General features: G+C 41.1%; 1 protein-coding gene across 3 annotated transcripts; it reads right to left on the reverse strand.

The window, feature by feature from the left end:
* Positions 1-343: 343 nt before the first annotated feature.
* LOC117381244 (ribonuclease ZC3H12A-like) lies at positions 344-17,666 on the reverse strand. 3 transcript variants are annotated; one of them, XM_055227824.1, is made up of 8 exons: positions 17,516-17,666; positions 6,979-7,316; positions 4,908-5,291; positions 4,464-4,603; positions 3,322-3,556; positions 2,643-2,749; positions 2,189-2,481; positions 344-1,874 (listed from the first exon to the last, which is right to left on the reverse strand). In XM_055227824.1, exons 2-8 carry the CDS (start codon positions 7,269-7,271, stop codon positions 726-728), a joined length of 2,601 nt encoding a protein of 866 aa, XP_055083799.1. In that variant the 5' UTR covers positions 7,272-7,316; positions 17,516-17,666; the 3' UTR covers positions 344-725. The 3 variants fall into 3 exon arrangements, with proteins under 3 accessions (XP_055083799.1, XP_055083793.1, XP_055083795.1); XM_055227818.1 differs by lacking the exon at positions 17,516-17,666 and adding an exon at positions 11,929-11,992 and having other exon boundaries at positions 4,908-5,294; XM_055227820.1 differs by lacking the exon at positions 17,516-17,666 and adding an exon at positions 11,929-11,992 and having other exon boundaries at positions 584-1,874.
* Positions 17,667-18,493: the final 827 nt, after the last annotated feature.

The following is an 18,493-nucleotide window of genomic DNA, read 5'->3' on the forward strand; positions in this document are numbered from 1 at the left end:
AGAAAACCTCAACATAAATAATCCCATACATGTGAAAAACACTGCAAAAACATACAAATATAAATATGTCCATGGGTTTAAGGGCTGAATAGAGCATTTCACAGTAGCTAAAAATAGATTGTGACATCACATCTCAAAGTATTATGGGATACCCTCTTAGACAAATAAACACAGTTAGGATAACTTGTTTCATACACACTTTCTGGTTTGTGTTTTGTGTTTAAATGCAGAATGTCATGTGCTGATTTGTTTGTCTAAGGTTGTGACATCAATTGTAAACTGAAATATTCACAATACCAGTCTTAATGGTTTTAATACATGTTTGTTTTTGTTTTTTTTTGTGGGGGGGGGGGGTTCAGTTCAGAGAAAAACACTGATATACTACAGATTGTTTTAAAGACGCACTTTTCTGCTGCTTGTCACCACGGAGATGTTAGCCTAGAACTGGGGTCCAAACTTTTCTCACCGTGGAGCTTCAAACAGGACTGATGCTCAGTACAGTCAATCTAATGCATTTTTAAAGGTATGTTTGGGCAATAAAAAAGCTGTAGATACATGTAATGCCATACTGTGAAACATTCCAGGCCAGAGAATAAAATCTCTATATAGACAAGCAAGTCTTACTTTTTCCCATGTACTTTTTGCAGTTTACACCCCATAGTCTAAAGTTTCTCTGATAATGTGAGAAATCAGATGTTCTTTTTACAAATGTTTTAACAGTGAGTTCAGTATCCAGCCTGAGCCTTTTCGGCCAAGATAGCGGCTGCGAGCGTTTGAGGGTCTGTGATGTGAGGCGAGCGGCACATCACACGCCGTACCAGCTCTGGGGGGAAGATATTACACAGGTTTACATAGGCTTTGTCCCTGGCATCACTGTACTGGGCATCATCGAACCGGGCCTCACTATAGCGGGCATCACTGTACTGGACATCAGAGCCAGGCGGAAGGTAGGGGGGCACGGATCGACTCGAGCAGCCCAGGGCAGCACTCTGATCTGGGTATGGGTGTGCAGAGACATGAGGTGGTGGGTGGTAGTGCGATCCGTAACTTTCCCAGTAACAAGAGGCGCTGTCGTAGCGCAATGCTGTAGCCAGCGGGGGGCGGTAGCATGTGTCCCAGTGCGGCAGGGTTTTGGGGCGCGGGTGGGGGTACAAGTGGGGGTCGGAGGTGCTTTCAGGGCGGGCATGGGCGAGGGGGGAGCGAGGGGTAGAGGAGGGTATGGGAGCGTGGAGGTAGTCGCCTGGGCAGCTGGAGCGCGCAGAGAGGGGCCGGTGGTGCAGGTGAGATGCCAGAGGGTACAGCGGGCGTTTGGGAACGGCATCCAGGTGTGACAGGTGAGGAGGGGGGAGGTGCGGGTAGTCGTTTGGGTGAGGGTGGGGGCAGTAGTCGGACAAGTGAGGGTAAATTCGTGAAGCAGGGTAGTGGAAATCGTCTATCGTAGATTCAGGAGGGCAAGAGTCACAACTGCTACTTTCACTGCCGCATTCTGAACCAGCGGAACCCATAGAACCCAAAGAACCCAGTCTGTAGTCCTGGTCTTGGGCTGGTCTAAGATCCGGTCTAAGGTCTGGTCTGTAGTCCTGGTCCTGGGCGGATCTATAGTCCAGTCTGTAGTCCTGGTCCTGGGCGGGTCTATAGTCCAGTCTGTAGTCCTGGTTGTGTCTAGAGGAGGTTACAGAGAGCCCAGAGAAAGCCCGGGTGACACTGTAGTACTCAGGAGAAGGGCAGTGCGGGTATGGAGGGTCAGAGGGAAGTCCAAGCGGCGTGCCCGATCGGGAGAGCTCGTCCTGGGGCACAGACGCAGCTGTAGGGGGCCCTGGGGTTGGAGACATGTTTCTGCTCTGGATTTGAAACAGATGCTCCACTGCGTAGGCCTGCCACAAGAACACATTTAGAAAGTCAATAAATAAACCAGGATTAAACCAAGCCTAAACCAGGATTAAACAATGACTAAACCAGGTCTAAACCAGGACTAAACTAGGGTTAAACCAGGACCAAACTAGGACTAAACTTGGTCTAATCCAGGTAGAGTTAAACAGGACTCAACCAACCATGTGTAAACCAGGACTAAAACAGGGCTAAACCAGGACTAAGCCAAACAGATGTAAACCAAACTTAAACCAGACCTAAACCAGGGCTAAACCAGGGACTAAGCTAGCACTAAACCAGGACTCGTTATAGTACTTACCTCTGCGTCTCCATAGGACAGGGCTCGGACATTGGGGTCAGATTGGCGTTTGGGACCGCTCCTCTGAGTCTCTGTGGTTGGGACGCTGTGGGACTTAACAAGGCTTGGGTCGGTCTGGGTCCTGGTCTGAGTCTTGGTTTGGATCTTGGTCTGGTGCTTGGCCTGGTTCTTGGTCTGGCTCTTGGTCGGGTTTTTGGCGCTGGCTCGGAGTTCGTCGGCTACAGATCTCTGTGGCTGTGCTCCTCTCTCAGGGTGATAGTACTTACACTTGTGTCCATAAGTACACTTTTTACCTGCAAAACAAAAAAACAACGTTATTAACTTGGACTAAGCCAGTACTAAACCAGGACTGAACCAGGACTGAAGCAGGACTAAAACAGGACTAAATCAGAAGTATAGCAGGACAAAATCAGGACTAAACTAGGGTTTAACCGGGGACTAAACCAGGTCTCACCGTAGGGGCAGGGCTGTTTCTTCTGCTCTGCGATCACAGGACGTCTTCGAAGGAAATTGTCCAAACTCGGCCCGTGTCGCCCCAAAGGATCATCTGGAGGCATGAACCTGAAAAATAAAACAAAATAAACAAATAAAATGCATTTTTAGACAGTCAAACGTCCTTCACAAAACGGCTCCTCCAGACCTCAGGTCAATTTCTCCACTAATATATATTTACTGTATATATTTATATACTAACTTATATAAACTTTTTGGAAGTGGCACCTGCATGATTTCATGAAAACAGAAAGTTAAAGCCATACTTTCAAACATTCTCCATAAATATAGATATGTTTTATGCTATACTCTGGAACATTATAGCCAAAGAAACAACATTTCCATAGAAACAAGGTCAAATAAGAGCCAGGTTTGTGGAGATGCAAGCCTGCTCACAGTAAGAAAAACTTGTCGTTTTTCTATGTTCTTCTGCGCAATAAATACAACTAAAAGGAAAAGAAACATGTTTTTATTTTAGTCTAAGCAGTTTATTAGCCCGAAAGTCAAAGTAAAATAAAAACTTTCCCATTTTCACTGACCACCCCAAGTCCCACATTCACTAACAGTCTGAATAAAAGGAGCATCAAGTGTCTTGCCTAATGACACAACCACAGCATAGAGGAATCTAACCCCAGGCTCACTTGTCATTCACAAAGCTGTACATAAGGAGCCGGTCGTCGATGAAACGCTTCCACTCAGGTTTCTCGTTGCCGAGGTCGCGGTAGTTGTCGTTGGATACGATGATGCCGTCGGACTCATAAGCTAACTTCACGATGAAACGGTCATCATAGCAAACCACACGCCGACCCTGAACGCGACGAGACGGGGTGAACACCAAGATCTTCCGCTTCTCCAGACCACGAAGGATCTCCTGGTCTGAAACAAGGAACATGGAGTTTAAAGGTCCTATATTACACACAATTGACTCTTGTGAACTTTAAGTCATGTTATAATTTTGTTACATCCTCAAAAACACATCTGGAGTTGTGTTTGTTTCATTCACACGTTTTGAGTCAACTTATTATTACTCTGTCTACATTTCCAAAGCTCAAAATGCTCTGTTCCACCATGTGATGTCATGAAGTAGTACTTTTCAAGTTAACAGCTCCTTTTACCTTAAGTTCAGTAGAGGTTGGCAGGGCTGAAATTATCCAAATGATTCTGGTCAAAGGTGTATGGAGTTAAAAAACATAGTGGAGCACTTCCTGTATTACCACATGACATCACAAGGTGGAACAGTGTATTTTGGTTGAAAGAAGAACCCAGCCTAAATATGCTGTGTTTCTGTGTTTCTGGCCACCTGACTTGTTTTCATGGATATGCTTTTGCTTTCCCTGGAATGTTTCACAGTATGAAATTAAATCTTGCATTAATTCAATTGCAGGTGTTTCAAGTGATAAAAAAAATCCCTTTAAAAACATGTTTGCCCAGGTGGCCGTACTGCGGAACATTCCATGACAAACAAATGGAGACATGAAGGTGGAAAAATTAAAAACTAACAGTATTTAGTCTGTTTTTAAACATAAAAACTAGAAGTCATTTTGTAACCATTCTGTAACCAGTTATTCTGTAACCATTGGACCCATCCTTCAGCGTGTCTGGATTAAAGCTGCTTTTGACCCATCCTTCAGCGTCTCGATCAAACAATGACTAAATGAGGACTATAGCAGGACTAAACCAGAATTTAACCAGGACTAACAACCAGGACAGACCCAGGACTGAGCCAGAGCTCAGCTGACCGACTATTATGGTTAGGAGTTCTGGTTAGTATCAGGGTTAGTACCGGTGATTGGTGCATCAGGGCGGGACTGCTCCTTCCTCCAGGCCGGGACAAACACTGTGATGTCATGATGACCTCGCTCCAGGAACCAATCAACAGCCAGCTGGATGCCCTGGCATGAGAACACTTCCTTGTTTCCATGACTGTGGGAAAGCATAAGGGAAAACTATTAGCATAACATTATCAAAACAAAATATGAATAACTAGCAGTCCTACCAGTTATAAATCAGGACTAGAGTTATGATTGAAGGGAGTAAATCCAGGACTAACCCAGGACAGAATCAGGAAAAAAACAACAATTCAAAGTACTTCTGCTACTACCACTCCAGCCATTGCCTATAACTACTGCTGCTACTACACCTATTGACACTACTACTGCTAATCCTATTACTATTCCTACTACTCCTACCACTACTACACCTACTATTAGTACTACTACTGTCTCACCTCATGGCCACGTTGCTTCCGTCCACCACGATCGGTCTCAGATTTTCTTGGTCACTTTCGGACGGTGCCGGTGAGTCGACTCTGCCCTCCTCTGTGCACCCACTCAAATCCCCGAGTCCAGGCCCGAGTCCAGACCCCAGGTCCTGGTCGGGTTCTGCTTTGGTCCCCAGCCTCACCAGCTCTCCAAGAACATCATTGATGAGTGTTTCTGGGCCAAGTTTGGTCAGGATCGATCGGACCGTCTCCTCGGGGTATCCCAGTTTAAGAGCGAAGTCCAGTTTAGCCTGGTACTCTCTGCTGCCCCCTGCTGTCTGCTCAGGGGAGGGGGCAGGGAAGTTCACTGGACTGTGGGGGTCAGTTTGTGGATCTGGAGGTACGAGGCTTCTGCTGAGGCAAAAAACAAGACATTAAATTTAAATTTTTTACCAGCAAAAAAATATATCGTATTTCCAGACTATAAGTCACACTTTTTTCATAGTTTGTCCGGAGGTGCGACTTATACTCAGATGCAACTTATATGCAAATTATTATAAATTAATTATTATTAGTATATAATTTCATATCTTCGTTATTGTCACACTGACACTGTGCGAGGCCACGTGGCGAGAAGAATTCAGTGGATTTAATGATTTGGAGTGAGATCCAGAGTAAACTTGTTTTTTATGCTTTATTTATCTGATTAACTGTTAATATCTTACGTTAACATACCACACACATATTCAGTTCTGTCTATGCTTCATGTAGTTAAATAAATATGTGTTATGTAAGGGTTGATTATACATGTGTACAGTTCAATTGTTTGACCACTAGATGGTGCTGTTGTGTTTGTAATACCTGTAAGAAAATTTACTTGATTCATTTTCTTTTAAACAATATTGTAAATGTTTAGTTTATCATAAGTCTAGTTTAAGGTCGTGAAAACTACTTCCTGTTTTCCGGTTCAGCCTTTTACACTAATGTGAAGTCTTATCCAACAGAGCACTATTTAAAAAACAATTGAGAAGTAAAGTATAAAGTTTTGGTTCACCGGTTTGTTTACTCGCAGGCCAAAGTGGTGTGTATATTTTCCATGCGTCATATGCAGTTTTGTGTGTATATGTGATATGAGCCAGAGCTTATGTTATATTTGATGTGTTTGTTAGTTCTACGGTGTGAACTGTGATGAAGAACTAAGACCATAGTAAACATCAGTGAAAAGAACTCTCGAGTCTCTCATGTTTGTGGATAAGTCGGCATATGTTACGCTAATGTAGCGCATCTGATTAACTGTTAATATCTTATGTAAACATACCAGACACATATTCAGTTTGTTTTCAGTGTTACGTTAGCGTGCTGTACTGCTATTCAACCTGTTGTCATGTATTTTATTGTTATTATTATAACTTGCCTTTAAAGATAAAATGTCTGTTCTTGGTCTCGGATTTAAATTTCCTCAAAAATGCAGCTTATAGTCCAGTGCGACTTATATATGTTTTTTCTTCATTATTACACATTTTTCCGCTGGTGTGATTGATTGGTGTGACATTTTTATCCAGTTCAATAGCTTGAAAATGTATGTTTAATGAAGGCTAAAGTATGTAACTTTCTGAAAGGTGGCATGTCACCTGCATGATTTCATGGAAAAGTAGCCCATGCTTGTTTGAAAGGTTCTATATAAAGCAAAATTGTCTCTTGTGAGCTTTAAACCATATTAAAATGCTGTTATTTCCTTAAAAACACTTCTGGAGTTGTGTTTTGTTTCATTCACATTCATTCAGTTTGTGTAGTCCTTTATTATTAGTCTGTCTACATCTCCAGAGCTCAAAATGCTCTGTTCCACCTTGTGATGTCATGTAGTGTTAGTTTTCAACTTTAAATCTATCTTTTTTTTTAGAGATTGGAAATTCCAGGGATGAAACCATGAAAATAATTCTAGTGAAGGTTCAGCCTAAATATGCAGGGTTTGTGTGTTAAACATGTGTAAAACTAAACACAACTCCAGGTCTGTTTGTGATGAGGAAACAACATTAGAACATCGATAGGAAAATAGTGTAATATCGGCCCTTAAAGCATTTGTTAGTCTAGTTAGTACCTGTCTGAGTCCTGGTTCAGATCAGGTGGTCCTTCTGGTCCTAAGTCCACACACTGAGACCTGCACAGAGGCTGGTGCACAGACTTGATCTGGTTTAGTCCTGGTTCTGTCCTTTCCTCTCTCTCCTCCCCGTCCTCCTGTAGCTCGCTCACCCGCTCCTCCATGTCGGGGGGGCAGGAGGGGCAGAGGGGGCAGGGGGGAGGGCCCGTCAGGTGCAGATAGACCAAGTCCAAACCTGAGTCCAGACCGGGATCCAGACTTTGGACGGTCTCCTCATGGTCCTGATGCCCCATGGGTTTGACTCACACATCCCCACAGCACTTAATCAGCACCAGACACTGCACACACAGAGAAATATACAGATTAATCAGATCAGATTAATGTGGTCAAAACATAAACATAGTAGTAATAGTAGTATCTGGCTAAAATGTTACACACTGTGGCTTTAAAGCAGAACTAAAAATGACTTTTATAACTTTCAAACATGTTCTAGTTGTTTCTTCTCATTGACCCTTGAAGTTGCATTTAGAAAGATTCCTGCATGTTTGAGTAATGTTTATTCTCCTGTATTCAAGACGTCATTGCTCCAATCTACCACCATTTTCACCTCCACTGGTACACGCCCACTGTGACGTACACGCCCACTGTGACGTATGCACTTCCTTTGCATAGGATTCGGCAGCATCGCGCAGTCATTGTGCTACCAATGAAAAGAAAACATCTACTACCTGCTACAGTAATCTGAAGCTGTCCATAGGCTGGGCCGACAGGGGCGCTTTGCTGTGATGATGTTTACAGCAACGTCAGCTTCCATTGGACACCGTCCAGTTTTCTAACATGGAAATCAGCGCACTTCTAAGTCATTTTAGATGAACATTGCGATTTAAAATGACAACTTAATGATCCATAGATTGTGCTTGTGTCGGCTATATAATTATAATCTCCTTAGTCTTCTTCAAATAAACAGTAAATATTTAAGTCTAAAGATCCAGGACTAAAGCAGGACTGGACCAGGACTAACGAGAGCCTTTGGGGGGCATATGTCTCAGTCCCGCTGTGCTCTGGTCTAATCTCATTTCATAGATAAAAAACTCGTTATAAAAATCTGACCACGACAAACAACGAGGATGCATTAAAGAACAGCCGTCTCCTGGCAACAGCTGTTTCAGAAAATGCACCCCCTCCCTACTCTGTCTGCCCCGCTCCCTCCCCTCTGTGTCTCTCTCCATTCACAAACATCTCCATAGAAATCCACAGACAGAAGTGTGCCCGATAAAGACCTACAGCCAACACACCGCTCCAACCCCTATCAAGTCCTGGTTTAGTCCTGGTTTAGTGCTAGTTTAGCCCTAGTTTAGTCCTAGTTTAGTCCTGGTTTAGTCCAGTTCTGCTCCTGGTTCAGTCCTGGCTTAGTCCCTGTTTCTGTCCCTTGTTTAATCCCTGGTCCTGTCCCTGGTTTATTCACTGGTTTAGTCTTGGTTCAGTCTTTGGTTCAGTCTTGTTCTGATCCTTGTTTAGTCTTGGTTTAGTCTTTGTTCAGTCCCTGGTTTAGTTCTGGTTTAGTCCTGGTTTAATCTCAGTCTAAATTCCATAATGCAACAGTCCAACGACAGTACAGACTAGAGGTTCAGGTCATCAAGTGCATCTTTCAAAATTAACAGCGAATGAAGAGGAAAAATAGGAGGGGGGAGGGAAGAGAGGGAAAGGAGGAGAGAGGTAGAAGAGGGAGGGGGGTCTAGGTCATTGTAAAGGCGCTGTGGTTGACAGTTGGTTCGTTTGAATAATGCGTCTGTGAGTAGGCCGGTCATGATAATTACTATATGGATTTATGGTTCAATATATGACAGATGGAACAATCACTTTTGGGGTTTAATATTCATTGTGTGTGCATTTTCTTTGTTCTAGTGGGAAATATTTGGTTATTTTTTGGATATACGCTACACGTTGCCTCTTTCAATGTTTTTTCCTTTAATGTTTACTACTTTCAACATTTTATATACACACAGAAAACATCAAGATATATGGAATTATGTAGCAAAGAAAAAATGTATTAACTCGACTGAATATGTGCTTCAAACCCTCGTCCTTCTCTCAATGAGCTTGATGATGAAGTTTCTCAAAATGGTTTTCATTTCACAGCTGTGCCTTGTCAGGGTTAAGAAAAGCCAAAAGTACAAACCGGGGTCAAAGCAAAGGGTAAAGGTTAACACAAGTTTGGAGTGATTTTGAGTTTAGTTTTTGTTTACTACGTTCCACATGTGTCATTCATAATTTTGATGCTTCAGTGAGAATCTACAGTGTAAACAATTATGGAAATAAAGAAGAAAAATACATGAAAAAGTGTGTCTAAACTTTTGGCTGGTCATGTATAATAAGATTTGAGTCATAGATGGTTGAATTGTGAACAAAAATGACTAACCAATGACTTAATTTATTGCAGCTCAGTGACATTTAACTATATTGTAGAATTGCAGACTACTTTTTTGTGGAAAATTCAGCTTTATGATTTGGTTGCATTATTGACAGTTTGCACTAACATCACGCTGGGGGTGTTCTACATGTGCATCTAAGATGGAATGTTCAGCAGTTGCCATGGAGACAATGCACACATTAGCAAACACTGTAATTTTTTTTTTTTTTTTTTTTTAAAGGACTTTAACAGCATATTTGAATGAATGAATATGAATGAATGAATGAATGAATACATTTTTATTTTGGTTGATTACATTTTTTTATGAAAAAGACAAAACAAAAACATTTCCTTCATTAATTACAACCAAAAAAGGATTGGGCTGAAGCCACATGCTTATGTAAGCCCATTGATCACAGATTTGCAAGAACCTGTGATCAGCGTTCATTGTCCTGTTATGTGGTTTACTTTACACAAAAAGCTGAGAGTGACTAACTGACAAACAGTTGGCTAATGCTAGCTTGGCTTGTGACTGTAAAGTTATTTGAGAGGGATATGTTTAACAGCACAAATCAACACACTTTGTTATAGTTCCAGTTAGCTAAAGTCAGCTCTTTCTGGTCTGGATTGTGTTAAAATAAAGCTCAGATTAAAGTCTAACTTGAGTAACAAAGCTTCAGACAGAGCAGTGCCTACAGTTAGCTTGAGACCCCAAGGAATGTTGATGACATGAGCTGCAAAGTAACTAAGTATCAATAATCGTTTATCGTCTATATTTCCTTCAGTAATATATGACACTTCAGTGGTGTTCTGGTGACAGGCCTGTCTGTGAGGAAGCTTGTTTTAAAGATGGGCCATTGTGGCACTGATTATTTTTGGATATTTCGGCAATTAGGCAAAAAATGTCTATGATATTTTTACACAACCATGAAACGAGTTATTTAAATCCCAGATCAATACATTGTGTGACATTATACAAGTAAAATCACATTCAGTAGGACATTTAGGGGAATATTAAATCAAACAGAGAGAAAAGCATAGAAGTTTAGTCCAGGGTTAGACTAGGGACCCTGCATAGAGGGTAACTTCGAGGATAGGCTGGATCACTTTTGATTGGGGTAGAACTAAATAAAGGAGTTATAGTGTAATTTAGACATATTTTGGCCCTTGTTTACATTATGGTTGCCAGGTAACAGTTATGGAATCACATCTGCTGTCCGTTTCCAACCAGGAAGTCTGCATTATGCAGATTATAAACCAAAATTGAAAAAGTAAAAAAAAACTATGCAAGACTTTTAGGATCATCTTAAATCTAATGATGTAAACTTGAAATTTATCGTAACCTGTCATGAGCACTTTAAGGAGAGAACAGGACGTTAAAGTCAGACATATTGTGCTTCTGTGTATTATATTGTATATTATTGTATTATCTATGACACTCGTAGCTCCTTAGGTTATAATTTGCACATTTTAAATTACATTAATCTAAAACAACTTAATAAAGAAATGAGTCTGCTGACTTCTGTGTTAGAAAACTACTGTGGACAATAGGAGCTAACGTCACCGTAAACGTCATCACAACAAAGCGCCGCATGCTGTCGGCCCCTTCAATCGATGGCTGCACATCACACTAGCAAGCAACGGGTCTTTTTCATTTGTACCAAAACAACTACACGATGCTGCTGAATCCTACATGTATCAGCAATTAAGAAAGGAAAATTGGAGAAGGAAGTACGTCACGTGAGCGTCTTGAAAATAAGTGATAAAAGATTACTCAAACATGAATGATCACTAAAAATTCAACTTCAGGTGAGTAAATGGTGAAGGGAAACTATAACATGGTTAAAAGTTCTTAATAGTCCATTTGCAGAATGATTTAACATTAGGAACAGAGCCAGAGAAAGAGGAAGGAGCGATGCAAATGTAACTTCTTTTTATAATTGGCCCAATGCAGAACCAAAAGACTTTAGTTTTACACAGAGGTCAAACTCTCAAACTTTGTCATGGTAATTCTGAGAGATTTGTTCCAAATAAATGTTAATGTTATAGCCACGCCACCTGCTGCTGCTGAAGGGGAATACACATGAGCAGGTCTACAGGACAAAACCTTTAACTGGGAAACATTTGAAATCATTGACATGTATTAACCAATACTGTAATGTTATTAAACCAAAAAGGACTATACCCATAAGGACTAAATCAGGTTTGAATTAGGACAAAACTAAAACTAGACATCTCATAAACAAAGTCTAAACCAGAATAGGCCAGGTCTACAGTACGACTAAACTAATAATAAACCAGGGACTAAACCAGGACTAAACTCTGAACTACAAACATGACTAAACCAGGGACTAAACTGAGTCTTAACAAGATCTAAAACAAACCAAAACTTTGAAAAAAAGGATGACCAAATTAAGTTGGACTAAACCAGCTATAAGCCAGGACTTCACTAGAACTAAACCATGACTCAACCACAAAATGTATATAGGCATTATTGCAAGCAATTTTTACAAAGCACATTTATTTTCAAATTCACTCACCCCATGTTTCTGCAGCAGAAACCAGACCCACATCTTTAAATCCACTGACGGGCCATTCAAAAATATGCAAAACAAAAAGAAAACAGTCCACAAGGTACAAAGGATAGTTCCCGTTTGACCCAGAAAGACACTGTATTAGTAGTTCCAGTAGTGTCAGTTGTAGTACCAGTAGTACCAGTAGTATCAGTAGCAGTAGTTGCAGTAGTAGAAGGCAGTTAACTTGGACAATGAAAGCAGATGGAGCAACAATAAGCAGAGTAGCTGGGGTTTGGATTGATGGGGGATCGACCAATCAGAGCGCAGGGTTTTGACAATGGGGGGCCGTAGATGAGGAGGAGGAGGGAGGAGGGAGAGGGAGGGGTGTGTGTGCACATGATTCCCCAATTTGAGTAAGAACCAAATTTGCGTCTAAATTTGTTCTGCACATGCTCAGAAGCTTCTCCGGCAACACATACATGGACAAACTACATCTAATATCCCTTTACTTTTTAAAAACTCTTTAAACATGTACATTTTGGGTTAAATATGAGCCAAACCTTGTAAAACACCACATGTAACTGTAAGAAACCTGGAGTCTAACTGAGTCTAACTGACTTTCTTTACTGCCATTTCATTTAAAGGAACCGTACGTAAGATTTTAATTTTAAATTTCATAATCTCCAGATACCAGATATGAGGTAAACATGTTCAAATCAAATAAAGCTTTTACTGATAACAATTTTACATTTATTTTATAATTTTGTGTTTTGGTTCAAGACGATTGTCCCATCAGAAAACAGAACAAGCCTCACGTGAGTCTCTCATTTGTGTTGCCAGTTGCAATGCTGAAAATCCAGTTGGTTTAAACCTAAAAGGACTTTCTCTGATCTAAATGGTCACTACTTAAAACCCAGCACAGTGCAGCCTCTGCAGCTCAGTGAGTGAATTCTGGAGGTTCTGAGAATCAGACACATTTGGGTGTGTCCTCTTATCTGCAGGTTAAGGTTTAGAGGAGTTTAAAACAAAAGTTTAATGTGTCGCCACAGGTTTCAGTTCCTCTTTTTAAGGTTTAAAATGGAGAAGTTTGGATGCAAAACAAGTCAAAATATACTAGCAAAAGTAACAGTATTAGTATTAGCAGTAGCAGTAGTGGTACTGTACTGGAAAAAAGTTACATACACGCATGGACAAAATTGTTGGTACTTTTCAATTAATGAAAGAAAAACTCACAATGGTCACAGAAATGACTTGACTCTGACAAAATAAATAATAAATAAAAATTCTATGAAATTTAACCAATGAAATTCAGACATTGCTTTTTAACCATGCTTCAACAGAATTATTTAAAAAAAATAAACTCATGAAACAGGCCTGGACAAAAATGATGGTACCCTTTACTTAATATTTTGTTGCACAACCTTTTGAGGCAATCACTGCAATCAAATGATTGGTGATGATGGTAACTGTCAATGAGACTTCTGCACCACTCAGCAGGTATTTTGGCCCACTCCTCATGAGCAAACTGCTCCAGTTGTCTCAGGTTTGAAGGTGCCTTTTCCAGACGACATGTTTCAGCTCCTTCCAAAGATGCTCAATAGGATTTAGGTCAGGGCTCATAGAAGGCCACTTTAGAATAGTCCCATGTTTTCCTCTTAGCCATTCTTGGGTGTTTTTAGCTGTGTGTTTTGGGTCATTGTCCTGTTGTAAGACCCACGACCTGCGACTGAGACCAAGCTTTCTGACACTGGCCAGCACATTTCTCTCTAGACTCCCTTGATAGTCTTGAGATTTCATTGTACCCTGCGCAGATTCAAGACACCCTGTGCCAGATGCAGCAAAGCAGCCCCAGCACATAACAGAGCCTCCTCCATGTTTCACAGTAGGGACAGTGTTCTTTTCTTGATATGTTTAATTTTTCTGTCTGTGAACATAGAGCTGATGTGCCTTGGCAAAAAGTTCCATTTTTGACTCATCTGTGCATTCTCCCAGAAGCTTTGTGCCTTGTCAACATGTAGTTTGGCAAATTCCAATCTGTCTTTTTTATTATTTGTTTTCAATGGTGTCCTCCTTGGTCGTCTCCCATTAAGTCCACTTTGGCTCAAACAATGACGGATGGTGCGATCTGACACTGATGTTCCTTGAGCTTGAAGTTCACCTTTAACCTCTTTAGAAGTTTTTCTGGGCTCTTTTGTTACCATTCGTATTATCCGTCTCTTTGATTTGTCATCGATTTTCCTCCTGCGGATGGAATGCTAACACTGCACATCCTGATTCTCAATACAACAAAGCGCTTTATAATTAGATGCAGACAGAACTCAGCAGATTTATTTTGACCTCAAGAGCTGCCCATATAATAGTGTTGTCACGATCCTAAAATTTCAAACTTGATTTTAATATTAAGGAATATACTCAATACCGATTCTGATATCATGATGATAATAAAAACACTCTTTATTTAGACAATAGAAGGTGTTTCAACATTAAATGGTAGTAATTTATTTTATATTCCCATCCTTATATCTGTGTAATCCCTCAGTGTCCAGGTGGGTTCCATAGTGGTCCATGGGTGTGTACTAGTCTGTGTCTTATACTTGTTCTGATACAGCTCAACATCATTCTAAATCTATTTAGGTTCACTTCTGTCCTGTGAATGGGACTTTTTTAGTACTGTTCAAATGAGTATCTACTTTCAATTCTAGTTTTAGTATCAATTAGTATCTGATGTTCGATACTTTTGACAACTCTGGATATAGCTCCATTAAAGTGCAGATGTCTCTGAGGTGGTTCTGTCTGCATTCTTCTCCATGAATCAGCTCTGCTGTGGGACTCTGCTGTGGGACTCTGCTCTGGGACTCTGCTGTGGGACTCTGCTGTGGGACTCTGCTCTGGGACTCTGCTCTGGGACTCTGCTCTGGGACTCTGCTCTGGGACTCTGCTCTGGGGGTGTGAGCTCATGACAAAAGGAGGCACCAGGGGCAGGCGTGGAAGACACCTGGCCCAGCAGCACACTCCCTCGCTGGGATTTGTGTGCGGAGAAAGGGGGGGAGGGCTGGATCTCCGGAGTGTGGCGGTGAAAGGGAGAGAGGGAGGGGGGAGGAGGGATGGGTCCTGGGGTCACAGGTCAAACAGCCTGTCCGAATGGGGCTTTGTGAAGGCACACTTTGAGCAGAGGGGCCAGAGGATTGATGCTGCCGACACAGTTCACATGACATTACATCAAAGGCTCAACTCCAAACTACAGTTGTCAAACATATAGAAAATCAGAAACCAAAAGATACTAAATCTAGTATCAAAACTAGATATTCATTTGAGCAGGTATCCATACTGAAAAAGTCCCTTTCACAAGACAGAAATTAACCTTTCCCATATCGGTACTGAGTATTGAGTCTATTCACTATTACCAAAATCGAGTTTGATATGTTAGTATCGTGACAACACTATTTAGAACAGAGTAGCAGCTAAAATGTGATTGTACTATTATGCTGACTCAGCATTGTCTTGTTGCCTGGTGTCTTTAGTCTGAGATAATCTAATGAGGCAGAGGAGCAGCTGAGACCAGACAGAAGACCATCTGTACAGGGACCAGGTGTGGCTAACGACAACGCTAAAGTTAACAGGACAATTGATACTCTGCAGCTGATGTCAACATTCCCTGGGGTGTGATGCTAACTGAAGGCTCTGCTCTATTTGAGGTTTGTTAGACTTAACGCTGAGCTTTATTTTAACATAATCTGACCAGGAAAAGCTGGTTTAGTTGGAACTTCAACAGATTAGCTGATTTGTGCTCTTAAACAAATCTCTCACATAAAATTACAGTCACAAGATAGCCAACACTTAGTCACTTAGTCACTCTCACCTTTTTGTTGAAAATGACACTCCATGACCATGAATGCTCGTTATGATCACAGGCTCTTGAAAATGTGCTCTTTAAATCTATTTTGTATTTTTTTCTTGAGTTTCAGACCATTTAAAAACTTTTTGTGTACATGTGTACATTCTGTCACCATGGTAACTGCTGAACATTCCACCATAAAGATAAATGCAGAACACCCCCAGTGTGATGTCTGTGTGAAGAATCACTATAATGAAACACTACAACTTCTAAAGTTAACAGAAACAAAAAGACCAAAGCAGGAGAGCCACTGACAACAAGCAGATGACTTTACTCATTGGGATTACAGGGGGTTGTACTCTGTGGGATTCAGGCTGTTTAAAGGAGAACTGGGGCATTTTTCCTTGAACGTTTCACAAAATGGCATTCAAGGAGATCTATCTTTTCAGAGCCTTGTTATAGTAGTTTGATTCTCATTGACCTTCTGAAGTTGTATTTAGAGTGATTCATGCGTGTTTGAGTAATCTTTATTCTCCTGACTTGATGATGTACTGCTCTGATCTACCCCCGTTTTCACTGCCACTGGTACACACTTACTTTCTTCTCCAATTTATTATTATTTATTTTCTTAATCAGTGATACACGTAGGATTCAGCAGAGCTACATCGCAATTTTGGCAGGCGGGAATCGGGTTGTAATACCTCATTAGGCTCTGCAATGTTTCTTTCATGAAATGGTTTTAGATCAATATTATGATTTAAAATGTCCAAATTATGACATTATTATCCACATGTGTCATAGATTATAACTATGTAGCAAACATAAGCACAATATGTCTGCTTTAAACTAATCTACATTGGATTGATTCAAAATTCTGCCCTTTCTGTGAGCCACCCTCAAGCAGAAAAGTTACATACTGCATCTTTAAGTAGGGTATATATTTGTAGTGAAGTCAATTTGAGCTGAAGTGAAAAGCGTGTGGACCACCTGATGATGTGACAAGGAGGAACAGAGTATTCTGCAGAAAGAGACAGAATCACTGAAACATGTGTGAATAAAAGAAAACACAACTTAATGCTGTAAGACATATCTGGAGACCTGACGTTTGGTTTTGTGCCCTGTGTGAGGTCACAGAAGAAAAGCGACCTTTCAACTTTGACACCGGGCACATCTGTGTGCTAGGGTTCCCTCTACAATCTGCACTGGCTAATCAAATGGTGATGGTGATGGTAGTAGTAGTAGTAATAGTGTTTTGAAACTAAAATTCCAGTAGGTAAAAGATTTGATACAGATTTTGATACAATGATACCACTTTTTGATGGAATAAAATGTTAAGTTAATGTGAATTTTTTTCAATATTGAGTAGTAGTAGAAGTAATAACAGTAGCAGTAACAGTAGTAGACACTCCCTCAGTCTACCTTTATGGTACAGCCTGTATCTGGGTCACACATTTCTCCTTAACACCAGTCTGCACGCCCCTCATCTCAGGTGCGCTGGTAATTTTCAATATTTCAATCCAAATTTAGCCTGTACTATAGTATTCCATGCTTTGTTTATTTAATACTGCGTCTCCCAGATCAATGTTTAAGTTGTACTTTTCAGATATTACAGTTGTCTGTCTTCATCCATAAGGGAGACAGAATCCTCCACAACATCGTCACGACCTCCCTCCCTCTCCCGGCCCCTGCCCTCTGCTACCGGGACTCCTGCGGCTCATGCGCACGCCCCGTTAGAGCCCGTGCGCGGCCTGATGGAGCCTGTCCCCGGTCACTCACCTCCGTGTGGAGCCGCTGCCCGGGGCCCTGCTTCAGCCCGACCTCCAGATCCAGAATCCGGGTCCAAAGCGTCCCATTCTGGAGACAAAACATCCGGCGGAGGCGCAGCCTGACCTGGGTGCAGCGAGGCAAGCTCCCGCGGCTCTGATCCACACCTCCGGCCGCACCTACACAATAAAAGACATGTTAGAAATCTATTTAAATACAGCTGTGCTATAGTAATATAAGAAAAACAAACAGATGGGTCGAAACCAGGGGTGCCCAAACTCTTCACCGAGGGCCATATCTTGAAAAATATTCAACATGGAGGACCAGTGGTCAATACAGTGGATAATTCTGTAGATTTATTTAACATAGTTTTGCCTTTCATACTTTAAATAAGGCTTGAAATATTAATATTAGGTCTGCATGGCAATGCAGTGTGATGGTATTTAGGTTATATTGGTGGGATTACTCAAATTTGCCGTAAAAAGTATTGATTATGATCAAATAGGCCAGATCAACTGAAGGCCTGAGGACCAATAAGAATCGGTCTCAGGGCTGCATTTGGCCCCTGGGCCATAGTCTGGACAACTCTGGTCTAAACCCAGGGCTTAACCAGGACTAAAAAAGGTCTAAACCGGTTTAAACCATTTTTAAAACAGAACTAAAGCAGACACTAACCCAGGACTAAAACCCAAGAGTAAACCCAGGACTAAACCAAATACCAAATGAAGCTATACTAAAGTAGAAAAACAAAAAACAAACAGATAATAGTAGAATTGGCGGTGCTCTAATTTGATCAAAAAGCCAAAAAATCTTTGACTCTTAGAAATCTTAAAAACCAGACTGTAAGTATATTACACAGTTTATGCTAAAAACATTAACAGAAAACGTTGAAACTGTTATTTATCTGTTTGATTCAAGATGTACTTAATTCATGTTTGAAATGTGATACACATATGTGTTTGATGATATATTTGACAGTTAATAGATAAA

The sequence above is a fragment of the Periophthalmus magnuspinnatus genome, chromosome 2 (genome assembly GCF_009829125.3).
Source record: "Periophthalmus magnuspinnatus isolate fPerMag1 chromosome 2, fPerMag1.2.pri, whole genome shotgun sequence".
In the NCBI taxonomy this organism is placed as follows: Eukaryota; Metazoa; Chordata; class Actinopteri; order Gobiiformes; family Gobiidae; genus Periophthalmus; species Periophthalmus magnuspinnatus.

Excerpts from the sequence above, each read along its gene's own strand:
- LOC117381244 (XM_055227818.1), bottom strand. The coding sequence starts at position 7,271 with ATGGGGCATCAGGACCATGAGGAGACCGTCCAAAGTCTGGATCCCGGT. Across the intron at positions 3,557-4,463 it reads CCCTGATGCACCAATCACCG|ACCAGGAGATCCTTCGTGGT; the intron begins GTACTAACCCTG and ends TCCTTGTTTCAG. Across the intron at positions 1,875-2,188 it reads TGTCCTATGGAGACGCAGAG|GCCTACGCAGTGGAGCATCT; the intron begins GTAAGTACTATA and ends TTCTTGTGGCAG.